The sequence below is a fragment of the Daphnia pulex genome, chromosome 2, assembly GCF_021134715.1.
Source record: "Daphnia pulex isolate KAP4 chromosome 2, ASM2113471v1".
NCBI classification, from domain to species: domain Eukaryota; kingdom Metazoa; phylum Arthropoda; class Branchiopoda; order Diplostraca; family Daphniidae; genus Daphnia; species Daphnia pulex.
This window is the reverse complement of record NC_060018.1, coordinates 9,640,937-9,663,086: the sequence shown is the minus strand read 5'-3', so window position 1 is coordinate 9,663,086 and position 22,150 is coordinate 9,640,937. Positions and strand designations below refer to the sequence as shown.

Genomic DNA, 22,150 nt, shown 5'->3' with positions numbered 1-22,150 from the left:
ATAATAAAATAAAATTTGAAACCCCCGCTCTAATGTGTGTGGACTTTGTCATCGAACTGAATTCATTTTACTAAATTATTTCTGATGTGTAAAGGGGGAAAAATGGTCGATTGAACTACAGGAAATCAAGCCCGCCAGAAGGAGCTCCTTTTCTTAGAAAAATGGGCAGGTGGTAGGCGTGCCCTGAAGCAAACAATCTGCTGATCTACTTTTGCGGTGATTTGATTGGTGTAATGATTACCGTGACCGCAGCACACTGCCGTGAGTAACCTTGGCAACGGCCCGAAAGAAAATTCTGAAGGTCGATACAAACTCTTGGATCGTTCAAATCAATTTCGTGCGATATGACTCATCTGCCGACCCATCAACGAAATGTGTGCGTGTGCAATCAAAGCAAATACAACCGCACGCATCTGGCGCGTGTCATTAACATGGTTTTAGACTGAGCGCCACTCCTGCAACGCTATTCACATTTTTATTGGGGGCATCTCAGTTTCGATGCTGATCGAATTCTTGTCGATTCCAAGAATTCCGGAGATGCTGAATCCACTCAACCGGACTTTTAAAAACTTTTCAGCCGTTTTTTTCTCTGTTTTTTTGTCGCGCCCTCATCTCTTGTTCTAAATGAAAAGGCCGGGAGGGCGGATGTAGCAGCCATTACACGGAAATTTGTTCATGCAAATCTATACCGTGTGTGTGTGTTTTACCCGCTATCGTTCTCTCACACAAGTGGGCATATATCCGCCAGACGGAAAGTATCAACAGTGTGGTACGTGTGGTATGGAGGAGGAGGGGAGAGAGGAGGTTTTTTTCCCCAACTGTTAAACGGGTAATATGATTATGCTTCAACTGTGTTCGGTTGGGTCAGGTGTTATTCTCTGAATCAATAGATGTAGGGGAGAGTGCCGGTAATGTTTCCTCCCTCGCCCTATGTTACACAAACGATCCTAAAATGGCGAACAGAGGGTGGAGGCCAGATATGCCAGCCAAAAGGAAAACAGCATGCAGAGAGTTAGAGAGAGAGAAAAAGGAAAGACTGGATATGGGAGAAAGAAAAGACAATCGCGAGCGTGAAAATATCCGTTTCCGTTGAACGATATAGAAGAAAGAAAAGGGACACGTACGCGGACGGTGGAACACGAAATGTGCCGCTTGTTATTGGTACAGTATGGTCCAAAAAAATCCGAACACCGATTTTATTTTGAAAGCCACCTACCCACATTGCGGGAAACTATGTTTCACTTTTGGTCCTAATTTTGGGGGGCTAGGAACAAAGCGAAAGGTTGGAAGAAGGGAAAAGGAGTAATGAGCTCATTTAGCCACCGGTCATGCCTTTCCCCCCAAAAAAATCATGAATGAAACCAGACAGGCTGTCTGGAATTTCCTTTGCGGGTAAAAACGAATAACCGCATTGCAATAGCCGTAGGCCTTAGGCCCTAGGCTCACCGTCAATATTTCGACAAGTGACAAGAAAAGGAAAAAGCTGTTCAAATCCTGCACCATAAAGCGGGAAAAATTCAAAGTTATCGTAAGGTTGCTTTGAATCACGTTTCATGCAAGTCAATTTTGACCGAATGTCGTGACGTCAATGAAGTCATTTCATTGGCGATTAATAATCATTGCCTATTATGTTGCTATCATTTAATTAAAGAAGTAATAAAAAACGATAATTTGATTATCAATTTAACGAGATTCCATATTTAGAGATGCCGAGATTTAAACTCGGGACCTTAGGGGTAGAAGAAAAACCCCCGTATCCACTAGACTAACAACGAGTTGGCAAAATTACAAAGAAACGAATAGCAATGGGTATGAATTACTTTCAGGAATCAATTTTTTTTTAATAATGAATATGTGGCAATAAGGCAAAAGTTTTCTTCATCTGTTACCGTGTTAATTTGCAATCATTCACCCGTGATGTTTCGTGAAAATCCAAACAAAAAACTCTCCTTTTCGGAGAGGGGAGCTATTGTCTCGTTGACGAATTCTGGTTTGGGTGTGAGAGAAATTGCAAGGAAATTAGGCATTTCTCCAGCCACAGTGGGACTTTGGCAATTCCGATTTCTTGAAACGGGAGACATTTTGCGACGAGAAGGATCGTGCAGACCAAGAGTTACCACTCCACTCAAAGATCAGCGATTGTTACGTGTGGTTCTAAACAAACCTATCACGACATCAAAGGAAATTGCCGGTAAAGTGTAGTTTTTATTCTCATGAATGAAATCATTTGTTAATTGCTAATTGAAATAGATACTACCGATGTTGATGTCTCTCGTCAGACAATTGTTCGACGATTGAAAGCCGTCAATCGAATTCCGAGGAGAGCTGTGCGGAAATTCTTTCTTTCTCCTCAACACATTCAAGATCGATTTGAGTTTGCTGCTCTTCATGCTTATCGTGATGCTCAGTGGTGGCGATCTGTTATTTTCACAGACGATAAGACATTTGGGTATCTTTAAATAATTACTGGCCGATACTGTAGTGGTTAAATCGGTTGCCCTCCACGCCGGAGTCTCGAGTTCAAATCTGATGCGTCGTCCGTTTTTTTTTTTTTATGTAGATCTGACGAATGTGGCAGAGTTTTTGTTTACCGCCCCAACGGCACTAGATTTGAAAAAGACCATGTTCAAATTTATGACCGTAGTGGGAGAAAGACTGTGCCAGTATGGGGTTGTTTTTCGGCTGAGGGGTGGGCCCTTGATTCAGATTCACGGCAGATTTACCGGGCAGCAATATGTTGAAATTCGCCAGGGTAGTTCCACACCGCTTTATGCTGTTGATCTATTAATTTTTCAAAAATATTTTGTAAATAAAATTCTATTTCGACTTGGCCGAGATTCCAACACCGGCGCTTTAGAATCATAGGCCGAGTTGCTGACCACTATACCACCCGATGACATGTATGAAGAAGGGAAAACATGGGAGTCTATGGTATGGCCCAGGTAAACCCCCCTTCTCTCACCCCTCTCCCATGAGTGCGTGCAGCCTCCCCCGCTCGACCACCCTTCTGGCCGGCTTGAGCAGCACCTCGCGTCAGCCCCATAAAACAAGAAACTTAAAAGTGATATGCGTTTGTTACTTTAAAAAACATGAAATTGTTATAGATATGTTTGAAATCAATCCGTAAGATTTATTTAATCAAACATGTTCATTTCCTACTTCACGTGAGTACTGGCATTGGCATAGGTAGAGGGGGGAGACGCGTTCAAGGCCGAATGAATCTTAGAAATAATTGGGAGAAATAGGCCCACTTTGACGGAGAAATAGGCCCACTATGACGGAGAATTAGGACCGCTTTAAAAATATATTTAAAGTGGGCCTATTTCGTTCGGTCCTATTTCCCGGGCCTATTTCGTCGGGGCCTATTTCGACAGGTGCTATATCTCCGGCTTCCCCGTGAGTCGCCGTTTGGCATTTCTTCGTCGATCGAAGATAATAATTCCAACGACTCGAACGGTAATCCGCAGATCCGTGATAACTGATAAGCGATTCTTTAATTGGAACGCCTTTGCGACTGGAGTGACTATTACTACCTGGTCGGTCATTTCGAGCGCACCTTCACCTCGACGGTGGTCATTCCCGGCGTCAACACCGTCACAGCCTTGTCTACCAGCCGGTTACGGCATTTGCCAAATTGCGGTCGGTAAATCAAGCGTGATGGGAACGTTTGCTAATTTACTGCCCCGTATTCCGCCCTATAGAAATCCTTTGATCGTTGTTGACCATCAATGTCCTTAATATTATGACGCTATTGCTGAATTCCCGTGTTAATTTATGCGCTGGATTTATTGTATATCCAAGGTAATTGCTTGAATTAATTTACTGAAAATTATTTAAAAAAAAGACCTCTTAAAAAAAAGAAATTATGTTTTATTCTGTCTCTTAAAAAAAAGAATTGAACATAAATCTTCAAATAGATTTTCTCCAACGTTTATTTAGACGACCATCTAGTAGTACATTGAAAGTATGTGAAGAGACACATGCATACAACGTAAAAATCTTGACAGCATATTTATCATCTCATGGAAGAACTTTCACCCGATTCTAAGTAGCGTGAAACGACTTTTTCCAGCTGGTTAAACTCTTTCTCGATCAAAGTTGCACACAAGTAGAGAGAAACGTGAAACGAGATAGTCCTCGTAAAGCGGTCGTAAAGGATGGTTATTGACAAAAGCATACACGACGTGATTTTCAATGGCACCACAAGCCACGAGAAATCAGAATTTAGAATCCCAACGAAATCCGACCTCGTCAAACAACTCGGCCACCATTTCAGTTCAAAACTTTTGTTGTCAGCTCAGCTCACGAGGGAAGTATACTAGTCCTTTAATTAGTTATAACATATCGGAAAACGGGAAACGAGATAGACCTCTGAAAGTGTAGTTACAGTCAAGGTAAATACATCAACAATGATTGAAATAGCACTACTCAACTAGGCCTATATCAAGAGGAATTAATGCGAGTTTAGTGGTTCGCTCTTCCAGCAGAATCTGATCTCGGACGCCAAGTCCATCAGCATTTTAATTTTACCATGCAGCAACACAGCAACAATACATTTTGCAAGCTCGGAGTCTTATAAATTTAAGTTGAACACGTAGAGATATCAGAATTAAGGAATATATAACTCGATAGAGGGAAAAAACAGTCAAAGAGAAAGGCATTATGCAAGCCACGAGAAATCACCAAGTTCCATATTTCCAGCAAAATCCGACTGAACCCATACCAGTTGTAAACAACTTGTCCAGCTCCGCTATATTCTTTCTGGATTCAGTTACGCATAGAGAAGTAAGAAAATAGAGAGAAGAGAAAAGAGAGAAAGTTCGCATTCAATATTGAAAAAAAAAATTATTATTTTTAAGAAAGATACCGTAATCGGTTTGTTTTTCTAGCTAAATCTGACCTCTTAATTTGGCCAGCAAAATTCTACATCATGCTAATCAATTTAGAATTTACAGTTTACTGAGTAGCGTTCAAGATTTAAGAGAAGTCAACGGCCGAATCTTTGTCCCGTGTCCGCTACTGCCATGGTATACTCATTCCAATTTACCCCGCACTTTAAACAAATCAAAAATAAAAGTTAAATATTTTGGGCCATAAAATGAATGAAAAATAAATGAATAAACCATTATGCCACCCCCTAAGCCCCTTCCAATCTCTTCCACCCCGCTACTACCAAAATAACAAAACTTAATATGAAAAAGTTAAATTTCGAATGAGAGACAAAGTCTAGGGAAGTGAAAGGAAAGTTATTTACGGAAAGCAAACGAAAAAGAAAAGCGGACTTGGAAGATCAATCTTTTGTCTCCTCAATAAATGCACTAAATAAATAAACTTAAGTAAATTCTTGATTAAATTCACTAAAAAAATAAAATAGAATCATTCATTTTCTCGTTTTACTTTTCGATGTAAAGATTTTTGAGAGAACTGCCGGGAAACAGGGGACCTTGTCGTAAAACTAATTGCCGATATCTTCGTAGCTCTTGGCCGGCTCTTCCGGGCGGTTGAGCTTCTCGCAGAGGTCGCACCAGCCGTCGGTTGGAAAGCGGATGACCTCCCAGTCCTTTTTCCAGTCGAAATATTTCGAGTAGAGCCCCGGATTGGTGTCCAGGACGTAGAGGTACTCGGCCAGGGCCTTTGGCGAGGCGAAATCGGCCGTGTTGATGTAAGAATGGGCCGGAGCGTAAGCGGAGTAATCCGCACCGCCGTAAACGATGGGGACGAGGTCGGCTTCCAGGGCGCGATAGAATTTATCGGTGACGTAATCGGCGCACGAGGAATTCTCGGCGGTGATGTAGAATTTGTAGTTGCCCAGGAGCTTGTCGCAGTGGGTCCCCTTGGCCGGATCGCATTTCAAATGGCCGCAAGCGCCGTAAGTGTCGATCTGCGTGTACTGGGCCATTTCGCGGAAGTATTTCTCCCGTTCGACCGGAGTTTCACAATTGGAATTGAACCAGGCCACCATCAGCTTGGTCTTGTTGCCCACTTTGGGATGCAAATGGTGTCGAACAATTGACTCGGATCGGGCGGAGTCTCACCTTCCGGCAGCGGCTGGGGGAGGACGTTGGCCACGACGGAAGTCGATTTGAGGCGGAGGCTGAAGTACGGATAGCTAGAGAAGACGTCAGAATCGCGACGGTGGGTCATGTTCCAGTTGAAATAATTTGACAGCGGCTCGGTGAAGACGGACAGCCGCTCCCGCTCGCTGGCCATCGCCTGGTAGTAGAGGAAAACGTAGCGCTGGAAGGCCAGCCGGTGATGGGGCAAATTGTCGACGTCAAAATCGCTGGGTTGGAAGATGAGGGCGTCGCTCTGGTTGGCCAGACTCTTGTCGGTCGTCGTCAAGCAGTTGGTGTAGCGACAGCCGGCGGCGATGAACGGCTCACGACCCAAACCAAAGCGGAAATTGTCCCAGCGGAAGAAAGTTGTCCACAACAGAATTTGCTTGGGCTTTCAGTTGTTTCGACAGTAGCAGTCGACTTGGACGTCTTGTTAGAAACCTCCTGCTCGCAAAATTGTTATTATTTGATTGAAGAAAAACATACCGGTAACAATTACAATATTTTAGACATACCGGGGCGGTGCTAGAGTTGCTGTTCTTGGCAGCTTCCAGGCCTTTGCAGACAAAAATCTTCATCGTTATTTAGTGGATGATTTGATGCCCCACCTGGCTCTTCATTTGGGGGTTTGACATCCTAAGAGAAAAACAGTTAACTACTCTTTATGCTTGAAATAAAACAAATATCTGTTCACCTTAGGGTATGTTGGAAGGCTCGAAGACACACCTCATCACCTGAAATAGTGTTAACAGGATCTACAACAATAACCACAAAGGGTGTTCAGGAAGGAAAGCTTGGTTAAGAACCTAGAGATAAACATGAATTCCTGAGAGCCAGTAGCCATATCCAGGATGTGAATGCTGCCATGAAATTTTGAATACGATTAAAATTCAGCTGCATAATTAGCAGAAACCAATGAATTTTACATACCTTGATGCTTTTTCAGTTGTCTTGACAGCTACATCTCCGTTTTCTAACTGATAAATAAATGTTTCTTATTAAGAGCTTCTCTCTTTCCATTTTAGAAAAATAAAAACAGAACTGTCAAACCATGACGCTTAAAAAACAAACTGCACAGTTGAGCCAAACGACCGTCAAAGTCGCTGTGGTGCGGCTGCTATGGCTGCTGTGCTGTGGGCCTGTGGCTAAAAAAAAACGGTATGTGACGTCTACATTTAACCATGCACAATACGGAGAGGTGCTGGCGTTCCAGTATAATTCACTTGACGATGGGTACTGGCGCGACAGCTGTTTTTTATTACTCTCACAAGAATAAAATTTCGAAGGCCGACACGCAGTTTATTAACACAAAGCATTTAAATTGAAAGCACTTGTACCGCTGGATGCGATGTATGATATAATTTTACGGAATTCAAATAAGGAAACGGAATTTGTCTTAAAATAAGGGAAAACGCAGGGTACAAAATAACCTAAATGGCAAATTTTACCTGCGAGTAAAATAGTTGTAATAAAAGAAAATTAACTTGAAACAATGATGCTTGAAAAACGAAATAATGCCTATTAAATAAAATATACTAACACAGCACAATACAATATACTAACTAACTACTAATATACATACATACTATTTATGTTCCCTCTTTGCTTTCCGTTTCCATTCGTGAAATTCGGGCTGGGGAAACTGGTAGGGAGGAGTTGGGCGCACTAATATTTCAATAATAATACTTGTTAAATGTAATAATTAAGAGTTAGAGAAAAAAATTACCATTTCATTGCAACCATCCGCTTTAACAAAATTCATTTTCAAACTAGACAGTTGTCGGACCAGCGCGACGGCAAGTTTTGCCGAATCGACAATACAATTTCGGCATTATGTCGATTCGGCAAATCCAATTCGGCAGATCCATTTTTTTGCCGAATCGACCAGCTTGCGTTTTCGCAGGGAAAACACAACATCAACATTTTACCTCTTCGAGTAGAAAATTATTTGTTTTACTTATTTTGCTTTTCTCTCGCCGTGTTTTTCTATTTATGGTTTTCCAGCGGTTTTCTTTAAGGCAAAGAATGTCGGAGTGTAACGTTTAAAATTGTCATTGAATAAACGTGTGATGGTTTTCAATTTTTTTCGTGGAAACTCCTGCCCCAGCTGATCTTTTGCTTGAAATTCATATTCCTAAAAAAAAATTGTATTATTATAACTTCTAGTTGTTTTAGGTTTTAAAATTTAAACCTACATTGTCCGGAATTCGATTTCCCACGGTAAAAAAAGTTCGAGGGTCATCGTACCTCTGTAAAAACTGGCGGGCTCTTTTGGTTTCATCATCCACCATGGCAGTAGGTACTTGCATCAACTGATTGGCACTTTCATCCGACAAGAGTCGATCCTTGTTCTCTATTAGCTGACTGATTCCATTCAAAAGTCTCGACTTTTTATTATCGCTCGCTTCAAGCGAGAAGATCCTTTCCTGCAATCGGGGTTCAGTAGCTTTCCATTCAGGCAGCTCGGCCTCTTGTTCCTTTTTTGTGGGTTGAATCCAGGATTGAGCCCTTTCGAGTTCCATGCTCAACTTGGAATTAGTGATCTGCAGGGAAGTGAGCTCAACCAATTTCTCTTCCGCTTTGGTCAATTTCACGTCCAGTTCCGCCCGTTCGTCTAGGACAAATCGATGTTTCTGCTGTTCTTCAGAAAGACATCGCAGGCAATCGGCCAACTGTCGCTCCGCTTCTTCCGCACGAAATACAGCTCCAGCGTGAGCTTGACGAGCTCCGTTGAGAGTAGAGTCACACTCCTTCAACATCCACTCCAACCTCAAAATATTTGACTTCAACTCTTGATTTTCCAACTGGACAATCGACAGGTGAGCGGTCACTGCGTCCCGTTCTTCAGTCAATGCAGCCATCTGAGAAGCACTGTTAGTTTGATGTTCTTCTTTTGCAGCAACTGCAGCAGCTCGGAGTTCAATAACTTTTGACTCCAGGTCGTGAACATTAGAGGTACTACCCACATGTGACTGATGACTTTGGAATGCTTTGGAAATACCAGAAACTGATATCCTTTTATTATTTTCTTTAGTTGGTTTCAGTCGCGAAACTGGGGTTATTGGCAACCTAGATGAAAAAGAATTGTCATAATTGACAGAATCATCCTTAATGCTTCGTAAAATCTTTGTGATTGCTTGAGAGAAGTCAGAAAATGAACTCCGTTTCTTGTTTTCATTTCTTGGTTTTGTAAGAGAGAATTCTGTCACTTCAGGACTAGTCAACCTGGACGGAAATGAATGGTTGGACTCTTCCTGAAAGCTGTGAGTCGGTGTCTCATCAACACTCCTCTGACTATATTGAGAACTAACTGCTGGTGTAAAAACTTCTTCAAGTAGAACATTTTTCTGAAATTAACAAAACAATTTACTATACATGTTGGAGCAAAAATTTAACAAATTAATATTACCTTACGAAGTTCAGGAGAAAAAACATCGTCTAACTCAGGCGAATCCACTGATAGCGATAGCAAGAAAGCCATTTGGAACATTTTTAGGTTGAGTCTATTGCCATGACTTTCCGTCTGCTTTTTCTTTACGAACGCGATGGACCGGCCAGGGAGGAATATAGAGGAGAAAGCAGTTTGCTATCCCTCTAAGAGGGGAGTCCGGCCCTTAGTGGTCCGGGGAGTGGAAGCCGCCCACCAGTTGGCAGCACAATGAGGTAGAGGGTAAGTTTTTAGCCGTTTCCCCATAAGCTTGCGTGGAACAGCTGACTACCCGCAGATGATTTTGTTAACTTAAATTGCAGGGGTTATTTGCAATATTTTTGAAAAACACTTCAAACAAAAAGTAATCAGAATTAAATTTCTGATTTTGTTATGTAATTTTTTTTTTTTTTTTACATAAAAAAATCAGAAAACAGGTTTTTCAAAAATATTGCAAATAACCCCTGCAATTTAACAAAATCTTAGGTATAGTAAAAATTTTAGGTATAGGAACATTAGATCATTCACTACTTATTTTTTAATTTTAATTCCGATTCTCCCGGAAAAATGTTTACATGGCCGACATAGGAAATGCTGAAGAGGCCCGTCCTTAATTAGAGTAGTCCATGAGATTTACATATTAATAACTAGTCAAAATTGAGTGAATCTTTCTTCATGTTAATTAATTCAGACTCATTATTATACAAGTCATATTTTTATTGTTAATTGTATTGTAAATGGGGTATGGGGAAGAGACCACATTTAATCTGTAACTACTTTCTCCAAAACGTTCGTTTACAGACAGGACAGGATTGGTATCTTTGATACAATTCGTATTGATCCTTATGCATCAATAGAATAACTGGCGATCGAAGTTGATGGACGGCTGCCGAGATTTGGGTGTGATTTGACTTGGCCAGAACTGACAGATCTGTCAACGTGTCGTCAGGGAGACAGAGCACAAAAATGGCTGGCAACTTCATGTCTTCCAGGTTCCTTCGTCGTCCCCGGTCATCCCTTTTCGGTGACCCGATTGCTGAATTGACATTGTCCTTTGAACAAAATGAATCCATGGTCGACCCTTGAATTTTTTAAATGGAGAGCTTATTCATTTATGAGATCTGCCTTCCTGTGGCAGTGCAACTCCTTGAACTCATCGATGCTCGTCGATGCCAACATCTGTGTGACAATCACAGTTGTATTGAATTGCCAATATATAAAGTCAAAGGGTGATTGTACCAGAATTGCTCTTACACTTGCGACTTTGGCTGGGAAAGGATCCCATATCAGTTGGGCAACCGTAACCTCTTGTTGTATTGCAGTCGTTGGCGTTTTGAAAAATATGGGAACCCAGACTTGGGTGATGCGTGTGTTAATTAGCGTTTATTTTCTTTGTCAACCTTTCTTATCGTTGGAATATTCTACCCCACCTGCAGTGGCCATCAGGGCGACTCCGCACAACAAAATCCAACTCTTATTCGCCGCATCTGAGGTAAATATTTCAAAAAATAAGAAATCTAACTCCAACTTTCTCTAGAAGAAATCCAACTGCTATTTAATTGTGTGTCGAAAGTTCCCCACAGCATTGAAAATTCAGCGGAATGCGACTGGCCACTTGGTCAGGTTGGAAGGTGCTTCAGCATTGGTACTGGACTGGTTGTCTCTTCGACATAAATTCAAGTAATACAAGTAAATAATTAAACATTGATGGTCTCCCTGTCAATAGATTTTTTACTATACAACAGTTACTCTATCTTGGACATCAACGGCCCTCCACGTCCGATTCAAACCCTTGAACCTGCTGGACCAAACAATCCAGGGCTCATCAGCTACGTAGTTAGAGGGGTACTATATGTCCATCATATTCAATCACATTAACTTTTCCAATCGTGTTTTCTTGTTTATTATTATATTTTGCTGGATATGCGTGTACTATAATATATATAGGAATGTGACGGGATTCTCGCCATCATCAACGCGACACCGGACCGTTCACGCCGTCTGGAACTTGTCCAGCAATGGTTCTACACGCCGATTGCCTTTCTGATTCCAACCCCTGAAGTTTCGCAAATGAACGTCGATGCCGTGATTAAACCATTTCAGTTATGGGTTCGTCATCTTTCTTCATTTAATATTATTATTATTCATACTAGCAGGCCAGCAGCAGAATAAGTTTCACTTTGTTGATTTAATTATTATATTCAAAATAGGTGTGGGTGATGTTATTTGTATCTGCCGCCTCCGTCATCATCGCATTGCTGTACTTCAATTGCCTCATTCTCAAAAAGGAGATGAAATTCTCCGCTGCTGATGACGAAGAAAAGATGTCAATCGTATCTCCTATCCGCACCTCTGAGAGCATTTACATGTATGTAGCGGGGACGCTATTGAATCAAGGTAAAACAGCACAAGTGTTTTGTAAATAGTTCAGCACAATATTTCTAATGAATTATAATTGACATTTCGTTTGATACAATAAGGTGGATACATTTCCAGCACATTGACAACCATCCGGCTAGTGGTGGGGGCCTGGTGCCTACTGACCTTTGTACTTCTCAACGTCTACAACGGCATTTTGATCTCTTACGTCACCGCTACCCGACACGCTCGTCCGCTCATTAACTCTGTCGACGATGTCCTAGCCGATCCCAACATTTACTTGATCCTGAATAAGGGTTTAGGTGCAGACATTGTATTTTCAGTAAGTATTATTAGCTATCCATAAATTCCAATGATTTGCTATTATACCTTTGATGGATTGTTTCACATCAGTCCGCCGAGAAGGGATTGTTCAAGGCGATGGGCGACAAACTGCGATCCTATCCCCACTCGAGATGCAACTCGACACAGCAATGCGTCGACATGATCAAAACCACACCCCATCGGCACGTCTACTTGCACGTATGTCTAGTGGTTTCATCAGTTTTCTTGATCAAGGTCGAATTGATTTATTTATTATATATCTAAAAAAAGGGTTCGGTGGTTTTAAAAGCTGAAATCCAAAGGGACTACAAGAAAACTGGGCAGTGCCAATTGACTATAGCCGCAACAATGCAGGACGGATTGGGTCTCGGTTGGGGACTAGCCAAAAACAGTCCTCACTTGGAGAAATTCAATCAAGGGTCTGATGATATTCATCTTTAATTATAATTGTGAGTGTGCTGTGCTGAGAAATTCAATATTTTTTTAAAAACAGGACTTTGGAACTTCTTGAAAATGGACTCATATCTTCGTGGTTGACTCGGTTGGAGCCCAACACTCGGCCTTGTTGGAATAACGACAAGGGCAATAGCAACGCCAATAAGAGCGACAAAAAGCCGCTGGTACGATTGACGCTGATGAACTTGACGGGAGCATTTCTTGTTTTGGCGGTTGGATCTCTAGTGTCCGTGTTGGCGTTCCTGACTGAAGGGATTCTTTCTCATTATTGGAAAAGGCATCAGCAGATGACCAGCATTGCATAAAAGTCTTACAAAGGAAAATGATAGTGCTGGCCACTGCATAGCATTTATTAGTTCGTTACCGCTCCGACACCAAACTCACTATACTCTGTTGCTGACACAATTAAACAAAGATATAATTATAGGTAGTTTATATTATTTATTGTGTGTGATAATGAGACGTAGACCGCTATGGATTGAGTAAAAACCCAAACATGTATTAAACGGTTATTGCTGTGTGTATAGGCTATAGACAGTAGATGTATAGACAGTAGAATATCCGAGCTGTAATCTTAATTGGATGTAATACACAATTGTGCAAGACGTCTAATTCGCCCCGTTTGGCAACGCACCACGGACAAAGAAGCTTCCCCTCCCTATACGTTTCATTGTCTACTTTGCATAACCTTTCCTATCTTTTCTATCACTTCTTCTCAGTAAACTGTGTCGCTGAGACGTGTGTCTCTTAAAACTAAACTTAAACACTTTCCGTCTAGTCGGCTGGCATCCGGCTATTCACTCTCTCTCGACTTGTCCCTTTCGTTTTGATACGGGCCGGCTGGTACCCGACCCTCCATCAGTCAAGTCCCTTCCCAGTCTAATATCATTAAATTGTGGCAAAGTCAGGAATACAAACTCAATTCGTGTTCCATTCAAACTCCTGTGTTTAGTCCCCTCTTTGTCTTAGCTTAAAGTAAATATTCGATGTAGCGACGGCACGGAGGCCTAACACATTTGGTGCATCGACCTTGCGTTTTGAACCCTACAGAAAACTAAAATCCAATCGTACAGAAGTCGTGCACATTCCGTGCATCGACCCTGCGTTTCGAATCAAAAAAAAAAAATTAAACTCACTCGTAGAGCAAGTATTGCACACTTTGTGTAGTAACCTTGCGTTTCGAATCAAAAAATTTACTCGCTTTAATGTAAAGTCCCGTACAAACCGTGCAAAGACATTGCGTTAGATCCCGTAAAAAATCCTCCCCCCGATCCATTGAAATTGGTTGACGACCAAGCGCGCGGCGTCACCCACCGTCAGAGTAATCCATATTTATCTCCGACATCTCAACAGGTAGACAAATTCCCTTTGAGAAATTAATTTCTGGGTCTAAAAACAGAAGGGAAAAAACCTCGTAAAAAAAAAAAAAAAAAATCTCGATCCCCCCTTAAACTCATTTTCTAATTTTATTCATTGCAAATTAAAACCACTTGGCGATTTTGTCTAGCTAGCATATTGCCTAATATTTTTTGCGAAGTAATTTCATTAGAATCGGCAGGCTCCATTTAAATTTATCTGGCAACGCTGCCGAGAGGAAGGGAATCGGGAACCCAGGGGGAGCCACTTAGTAGCAGACGACGCTTTCTCTCTCTCGCTGCCGACAACCGCATCGTCAAGTGCTCTCCCCACATTTGCTCTCGTAAATTTTTGTAAGTAATAAGACTTGAGCAGCCCACGTGTTGCGCGTTCATAGCAAGTCTTACTACTTCCTTTTGGCATCTCTTTTCTCAGTGAATTTATTTGTTGGTCGGATATTAAATTTGAGGTGGTAAGACTTGGTGAGCCCACGTGTTGCGTGCTCAGAGCAGGTCTTGCCGATAATTTCACAACTTGCCCATGTTAATTCACGATCAAAAGCAGGCCACTAGATAAAAAAAAAACTTGCTTAACAGCAGGTGCTTGCGGTATTCTTTGATTGCTCACGTTTAGCATTCGAGTAAAATTTTCTCTTGTAGAACTGCTCATGCAGCAGTTGTAGATTGTAATCTAATCCAACCATCAAATAAATTCCATTTAATAGTAAATTCGCCATTTAAAAAAAAAAAAATCTTTTGTTTCCGTTAATCTCTTACGTGTTGCCAAGCGCCCACCCTCCCTTTTCTTTTTCTCGAAGAGGCCACGTGGCCGTTACGTTTCAAAACTGCCTCGTCGCCGCAACAGCCCAATTTCCCGCGCCATCCAGGCCACTGTTCACGAAGAAAGAAGAGTCGCTCGACGTCAACAACAAGTGCAGCAGCTACGGCAAAGAGAGATTGACGATCAACCCAATCAGCAAGCAAGACAAGCCGCAATCAACGCGGCCATTCAAGAAGCAGAAAGAATATTGCAAGTTATTCTGGCCGAACGAGAATAAGAAGAAGCGGCAAAACAAAGAAAACAAGAAGACTCAGCCGCTGAACCTGAAAAAGATTCCAAGGCCAGTACATCTCAAGATCAAGATTTGCATCCTGTTTCGTGTAACACACGGTCCTAGTGATCGGTCCTAAGTCTTTTTCAAGGCTCATTGGGCTATCATTCGTTGGGCTTGCTGTTCTCACTTTTATATTCAGTTAAAAAAAAAAAACGGTCCTAAGAGCCAAGTCCTAGATCCCTCGTGGTCCATTGGGCTAGCTTCTCATTGGTCCTACTGAATTTTCTAAAAAAAAAAAAAACAACTCCATTTCCAAGATGTCAGCCGCCAATTCATCGCCCAACAACGACACTCAGAGTCCGCGCCCACCAAGTCGAGCCCAAGAAATGCAGACGGAGTACACCGCCCGATATCCACCATTGGAAAACCTAAGGCAGCCGGATCAGACCGATCGTAATCCACCATTGGAAGACCTAAGGCAGCCGGATCAGACCGATCGTAATCCACCATTGTTCGACCTAAGGCCGCCGGATCACACCGATGAATACCCACTATTTGAAGACACAAGGGCGCTGAAGCAAGCAAGATCAACCGAAAAGGCTCGTGCGACCAGACAAGGAAACAAAATCATCAGTCACGTGCGTAATAAAAAAAGTCGCACCGAACTCAAGTTCATGAGGACAGAATTTTCCACGACTATCGCCGACTGTCTTTCAATTCATCAGCAATATTGTGATTCGAAAGAAGAAGAAGATGAACGAGACGACGAATGGGTGAAAGAACTTGGAGAAGATGCAGAAACGATATTTGAAATCATCGACCGTTATTTAGAAAGAACATCCCGTCCGCCATCCGCAGTATCCATCGGCCATGCGTCTCAACGGTCACTCGGCATCCAGTCAAACGCCACCGTCTATCCAGCGCAACCGGATCCGCCCAATCGATCAGCAGATCACCATTCCGTATCACCATCCAGCTCAGTCTCAAACCAAGACGCTAAAGCTTTACAAGAGGAAAGGCGTCAGCGCGAAGAAGAAAGGCGTCAACGCGAAGAAGAAAAGCGTCAACGTGAACAACTAGAAAAGCAAATCCAACAAATGAAGATAGACGAAAAAGAGAAGATCAAGAAAGCCGTTGAAGAAGAAAGAGAGCGACAGTCCAGCAAATACACCACAGCTAATCGAGATGCAGTAAATGAAGCGGAAAAACGTGCCAACGAGATAGCTGAAGAAAACAAAAAAATCAGAACCGCGCTGGAGGTCCAAAAACAAAAGCAAAAGGAGCTGTTTGAAGCCGCCCAAGAAAAGGATCGGTTGCTGAGGCTAGAAAAAAAAGAAAGGCTTGAGAGTGAACAAAAACTGAATCAGAAGATCCAAGAACAGCAAAGCAAATTTCCCGTCAGTTCTCTCTTAAAACAACCGTACACCTCCTTCCAGCCCACGCAATTCGAACCAACCAGAGGAGCCAATCCATTTGACAATTTGTTCCAGACCGCGTCAAATCCAAATCGTCAAACCGAAGAGGAACCAATCAACTTTAAGCAATGGACGGCCCACAACGACAATTTATTGTCGTCGACAAAAGATTCCACCGAGTCAAACCACAACACAAGATCAGTTTTTCGTCTTCCCAAATTGGACTTAAAACCCTACGACGGCGATCCCAAGAAGTGGCCCGACTTTATTGCAATCTTCAGAGATTTAGTCCACTCCAACAACAGCTTATCATCAACAGAAAAAATGGCGTTGCTCAAGCGATCCTTGTCAGAAGACATCCGAAATGGACTAGGCGACTCTCTCAGCAGCTCGGCTTTGTACAGCGAAGCTTTGACCGAGCTCGAAAACACCTATGGTCATCCTCAGATCGTCTCAAGAGCCTACATCCAATCTCTGATCGAGCTACCAAAAGTGAACAACGACTATAAAACTTTGCTCAAATTCTCGCAAACTCTCAATGGAGCCGTTTCATCTTTGAAGAATGGAGGTTACGAACACGAGCTGAAAGCATCCGGCATCCTCGAGCTAATTTTGGCCAAGCTTCCAGCGGAGTTACAAAGCAGGTGGGGGAAAAAGATTGTCAAGAGTCACCCAGTCTGCCTAACCCTTCAAGACTTCTCAAGCTGGATCCACCTAATCGTCAAAGGAGAAATGATGGCCAAGCATTGTTTGATTTCTCCAGCATCATCGCCCCCATCCAGCAAAAGCAACCAAAAGCCGGGCCGGCAGCAAACGGACCGAAAGCCGAAGCATCCGCCTTCAATCAACATCATCGGTCACAAACCAGCCGCTCCGCCCTCAACAGCAGCCAAACAAAACGATGGAAGCAAAACCTTGACGTGCCTCCTGTGCAGAGGAGACCACCGTCTTTCATCGTGTCCAAAGTTCGCAGCCTTATCGTTAGAAGAAAGGATGAAGATCATCAAGGAGTTTAACTGCTGTCTACGGTGCCTAACTAAAGGACATTGGACGAAAGAATGCTTTAACAAAACGAAATGCAACTTCGAAGAATGCACTGCCCATCACCACCCACTTCTCCACGGCGCTCCAAGCCTCAACGTGTCCTTTAAAGAGAAAGCAAAGACACCAAAAGAAGAAAAATCCGAGACACAAGAAAACAAGAAAACAACCAAAAAGGGCGTTGGAACGCACACCGTCGAAGGAGATTCAATCACCACCCTGCTGCTAACAATTCCAGTCATCATTGAAGCTAACGGAATCCAGGTCAACACAGTAGGCATCTTGGATCAAGGAAGCCAAGCATCATTGATCCTCGACAAAATATCAAAAAAGCTGAAACTCGACGGTCCTACGCAGTCATCACCTTTAGCGACTTTCCACGGAAACGATCCGAAGAATAAAGTGAAATGTGTATCTTTCAACATTCTCACCACCGATTCCAGCCGCTCTTTCGAAGTCAAGTCTGCGTACACAGTCCCGCGTCTACAAATTCAAACAACCAGCCTTAATTGGCCGGCAGTCAAACATCAATGGAATCATCTTAGCGATATCGAGCCAATCAACGCGGACACCAAAGAAATAGGCGTTCTTTTAGGACGTGATGTGCTCCGTGTTCACGATGTACTAGATTCCCGCTATCCAGCCGACGGAGTTGAAGCCCCGGATGGAATCAAAACTCATTTTGGTTGGTGTGTGACCGGACCAGTGGCAACCGCCACTTTGCATCCACCTCTTCACATCAACGCGCTTTCCATCACCCAGCAACTCTCCGATCAAGCTTTACACGACGTCGTCAATCAATTCTGGCTCACAGAAAGTTTCGGTGTTCGTCCGTCAACATCTTTGCCTTCATCACTGGACGACAAAGCAGCATTGAAAATACTGGAGCAGACGACGCGTCACACTGGAGAAAGGTACGAAGTCGGACTAATGCTTCGTGATCCCAAAATCAACATTCCGAATAATCGTGAAGTCGCCGTTCGTCATTTCAACTCGCTGGAAAAGCGCTTCGCCCGTGATCCAGCATTCGCCGAAAGATATTCCCGCGTGATGAACGAATACATTTCCCTCGGACACGCAGTATTATTGGACGTCAACAACTCTATCCGCAAAGGCTTCACCTGGTATCTTCCGCATCACGGCGTCACAAATCCAAACAAACCGGAAAAAGTTCGTGTGGTATTCAATCCATCCGCTCGTTACAAAGGAACGTCGCTGAATGAACAATTGTTCATAGGTCCCGATCTGCTAACGTGTCTAATTGGCGTCCTTCTTCGCTTCCGGCAGTTTCCCGTTCCAATATCCGGCGATATAGAGAAAATGTACCACCAGGTGCTCGTTCCCAAACAGCAACAATCTCTTTTCCGCTTTCTTTGGAAAAACCCTGGCGACGTAGGAGAACCGAAAGAATACCAAATGACAGTTCACGTCTTTGGTGCCGTATCGTCTCCAACCAGCTGCATCTACGCGCTGAGAAAAACGGCAGAAGATTTTGGCAGCCGCTTCCCCGACGTCGCCGATTCAGTATCCAAAAATATCTACGTCGACAATTATCTAGATTCCACGGAGACAGAGGAAGAAGCTATCGCAAAATTACGTGACGTTTCAGCATTGTTAAAGCTCGGCGGCTTCAACATGGTCCAATGGCTTTCATCTTCCCGATCCGTCTTAGCCACCGTCGATCATTCCGATCTTTCACGGTCACTCGATCTCGACGCCGACAAACTTCCAATCGAACGGACTCTTGGCCTGCTCTGGAATTGTCAACAAGATGCGTTCAACTTTAAATCGTCGATCAAAATCCAAGCCAAAACCAAACGTGAAGTTCTCCAAGAAGTAGCTTCCGTCTTTGACCCACTCGGATTTCTCTCTCCAGTCGTAATGACAGCCAAAATCCTGCTTCAAGAAATTTGGCGATCCGGCGCGGATTGGGACGATCCATTGCCTCCTACACTGCTTGAAATTTGGATGGCATGGGCAAAGGAACTTTCAGCAATCGCCTCCATCAAGATTCCGCGTTGCTTCCGGCTACAAGAAAAGCCCATCTCCTACGAGCTTCATGTTTGTTCCGACGCATCCGAGGTCGGTTTCGGCGCCTGTGTCTACCTGCGAGCCGAATATCCAAACGGACATTTTCGCCTCAACCTTCTTCTCGCAAAAGCAAGAGTTGCGCCGTTACGCCAGCTTTCTATTTAGCGTTTGGAGCTACAAGGCGCAGTGCTGGGCGTCCGATTATGTGATTCCGCCATCAAGGAGCTTGGACCCATCGCAGCACAAGTTATCTACTGGTGTGATTCTCAAACCGTGCTTCAATGGATTCACTCAAAATCGTGCAAGTATCACGCGTTCGTCGCACACCGGATTACCGAAATTATCGAAAGCAGTGCCGCTTCTCAGTGGCGCCACATCCCAGGCGAATTGAATCCGGCCGATGATTGTTCCCGCGGCATTCCAGCAACTCATCTCACAACTCAACACAGATGGTTCCGTGGCCCAGATTTTCTCGCCTTGCCTCAATCTTCTTGGCCCTCAACAGGCGTGATATCCGAACCATCCTCAGACGATCCCGAAGTGTCGCCGGCAAAATGGGTCGGCTTCGTTCAAGTGACCAACGACCATCCCGTCTTCAACTTAATTCAACAATCTTCAAATTTACACAAGTTGAAACGCATCGTCGCTTGGCTACTCCGGTTCGTCAACAATCGCCACATCAATCCGAAAAATCGACAGTTGGCTCCTTACGTCAAAGCTCCTGAACTCCGCGAAGCACTCCGCTTCATTATTCGTGTCGACCAACGGCATTTCTTCGACGACGAGTTCCGGTGTTTGGCCAAAGGACGACCAGTGCCAACAGCTTCATCCCTGGCCAATCTTACCCCATTCTTAGATCCGTTCGGAATCATCAGAGTCGGTGGTCGGCTACAACACGCGTCTCTGCCGGAAGATACGAAACACCCAATTGTGCTATCCTCCGACAGTCAACTGTCCACTATGGTCATCACCGACACACACAAACTTCTCATCCATGCGTCAACAGAGCCTACGCTTCACGCACTTCGGGCAAAATACCATGTCCTTCATCCTCGAGCTTCAATCAATCGTGTCATACGAAAGTGCTTTACGTGCAAGCTTCGTAATAGTCAACCAGCGCCACCACTCATGGGCCCACTGCCTGCTAGTCGCCTGCAAACTCATCTTCCCGCTTTTACCAACGTCGGAATCGACTTTTTCGGCCCATTTTCCGTCGTCATCTTGAGAAGATCTGTCAAGCACTATGGTGTGATGTTTACATGCCTAGACACCCGAGCTGTACATCTTGAAGTCGCCGATTCCCTCGATATGGACTCTTTCATCAACGCTTTTTCCCGTTTTGCTGATCGTCGCGGCGTCCCTCAACTTTGCTACAGCGACAACGGAACAAATCTCGTGGCCGGTGAGCAAGAAATCAACCGCGCCCTTTCCCGCTGGAACGAAGCCGAGTTGGTGCAGAAGATTGAAAAACTAAAAAACCAACCAATTGAATGGAGATTCAGTCCACCCGTAGCTCCTCACTTTGGCGGCTCATGGGAGCGATTGATTAAATCCGCAAAAACCGCCCTGCGAGGTATTCTAAACAATCGGTCTGTCACCGAAGACGTCCTCGTCACGGCTATCGTCGGAGCCGAAGCGCTCCTAAATTCTCGCCCGTTGACTCACGTCAGCGTCAACCCGAACGACTTAGAAGCCATCACACCAAACCATTTTCTGCTGCTGCGGGCTCATTCAGGATGTAACCTTGACTATCCTCCAGGCGCCAAAGTTTCCAGTCGAAGACGTTACGAACAAGCCCAGGAGCTGATAACGCATTTCTGGAACCGGTGGCTCCGAGAATATGTCCCCAACGGCATCGAAAGAAGAAAGTGGCTTCGTTCGCGACGGAATCTGGCCGTCAACGATTTAGTTCTCGTCGTCACGCCCAATTCCCCTCGCGGATCATGGCCGATCGGTCGCGTCGTCAGCGTCCAGCAAGGTCCCGACGGATTCGTCCGATCCGCCGACGTCAGAGTCGTTCGAGCCATTCCAACCACCTCCAAGCGTCGCCGTTCAGCATCTGACGTCACCTGCACCACTCATCTGTACACCCGGTCGGTCCACAAGCTTTGCCTCTTAGAAGAAGACGAACAAGATGTTTCCGAAGACGGAAACAGGGCCGGCAATGTGCAAGACGTCTAATTCGCCCCGTTTGGCAACGCACCACGGACAAAGAAGCTTCCCCTCCCTATACGTTTCATTGTCTACTTTGCATAACCTTTCCTATCTTTTCTATCACTTCTTCTCAGTAAACTGTGTCGCTGAGACGTGTGTCTCTTAAAACTAAACTTAAACACTTTCCGTCTAGTCGGCTGGCATCCGGCTATTCACTCTCTCTCGACTTGTCCCTTTCGTTTTGATACGGGCCGGCTGGTACCCGACCCTCCATCAGTCAAGTCCCTTCCCAGTCTAATATCATTAAATTGTGGCAAAGTCAGGAATACAAACTCAATTCGTGTTCCATTCAAACTCCTGTGTTTAGTCCCCTCTTTGTCTTAGCTTAAAGTAAATATTCGATGTAGCGACGGCACGGAGGCCTAACACAACAATCAAGAAATATTATTATAATAAA

At 43.9% G+C, this 22,150-nt stretch overlaps 4 protein-coding genes and 2 long non-coding RNA genes across 6 annotated transcripts; 3 read left to right on the top strand and 3 right to left on the bottom strand.

Moving 5' to 3' along the window:
• Positions 1-5,455: 5,455 nt before the first annotated feature.
• On the bottom strand, positions 5,456-6,210 carry LOC124203050 (glycoprotein 3-alpha-L-fucosyltransferase A-like). The gene is made up of 2 exons (XM_046599627.1): positions 6,036-6,210; positions 5,456-5,982 (listed from the first exon to the last, which is right to left on the bottom strand). The coding sequence occupies exons 1-2, from the start codon at positions 6,208-6,210 to the stop codon at positions 5,456-5,458; spliced, it is 702 nt and encodes a 233-aa protein (XP_046455583.1).
• Positions 6,211-6,543: 333 nt separating this feature from the next.
• On the top strand, positions 6,544-7,058 carry LOC124205449. The gene is made up of 2 exons (XR_006879330.1): positions 6,544-6,682; positions 6,756-7,058. It is a non-coding gene; the product is annotated as an uncharacterized LOC124205449 (long non-coding RNA).
• On the bottom strand, positions 6,572-7,922 carry LOC124205445. The gene is made up of 4 exons (XR_006879316.1): positions 7,783-7,922; positions 6,987-7,721; positions 6,751-6,916; positions 6,572-6,692 (listed from the first exon to the last, which is right to left on the bottom strand). It is a non-coding gene; the product is annotated as an uncharacterized LOC124205445 (long non-coding RNA).
• Positions 7,923-7,975: 53 nt separating this feature from the next.
• LOC124208497 lies at positions 7,976-9,671 on the bottom strand. Its single transcript, XM_046606251.1, has 3 exons — positions 9,466-9,671; positions 8,252-9,403; positions 7,976-8,190 (listed from the first exon to the last, which is right to left on the bottom strand). Exons 1-3 carry the CDS (start codon positions 9,544-9,546, stop codon positions 8,047-8,049), a joined length of 1,377 nt encoding a protein of 458 aa, XP_046462207.1. The 5' UTR covers positions 9,547-9,671; the 3' UTR covers positions 7,976-8,046.
• Positions 9,672-9,914: 243 nt separating this feature from the next.
• On the top strand, positions 9,915-13,068 carry LOC124208672 (glutamate receptor ionotropic, delta-2-like). Its single transcript, XM_046606523.1, has 9 exons — positions 9,915-10,975; positions 11,057-11,163; positions 11,229-11,328; positions 11,431-11,592; positions 11,694-11,880; positions 11,964-12,184; positions 12,256-12,384; positions 12,457-12,605; positions 12,680-13,068. The coding sequence occupies exons 1-9, from the start codon at positions 10,547-10,549 to the stop codon at positions 12,945-12,947; spliced, it is 1,752 nt and encodes a 583-aa protein (XP_046462479.1). The 5' UTR covers positions 9,915-10,546; the 3' UTR covers positions 12,948-13,068.
• Positions 13,069-15,369: 2,301 nt separating this feature from the next.
• LOC124203040 lies at positions 15,370-21,720 on the top strand. The gene is made up of 3 exons (XM_046599619.1): positions 15,370-17,625; positions 17,686-19,662; positions 19,705-21,720. Exons 1-3 carry the CDS (start codon positions 15,370-15,372, stop codon positions 21,718-21,720), a joined length of 6,249 nt encoding a protein of 2,082 aa, XP_046455575.1.
• The last annotated feature ends 430 nt before the right edge of the window (positions 21,721-22,150 follow it).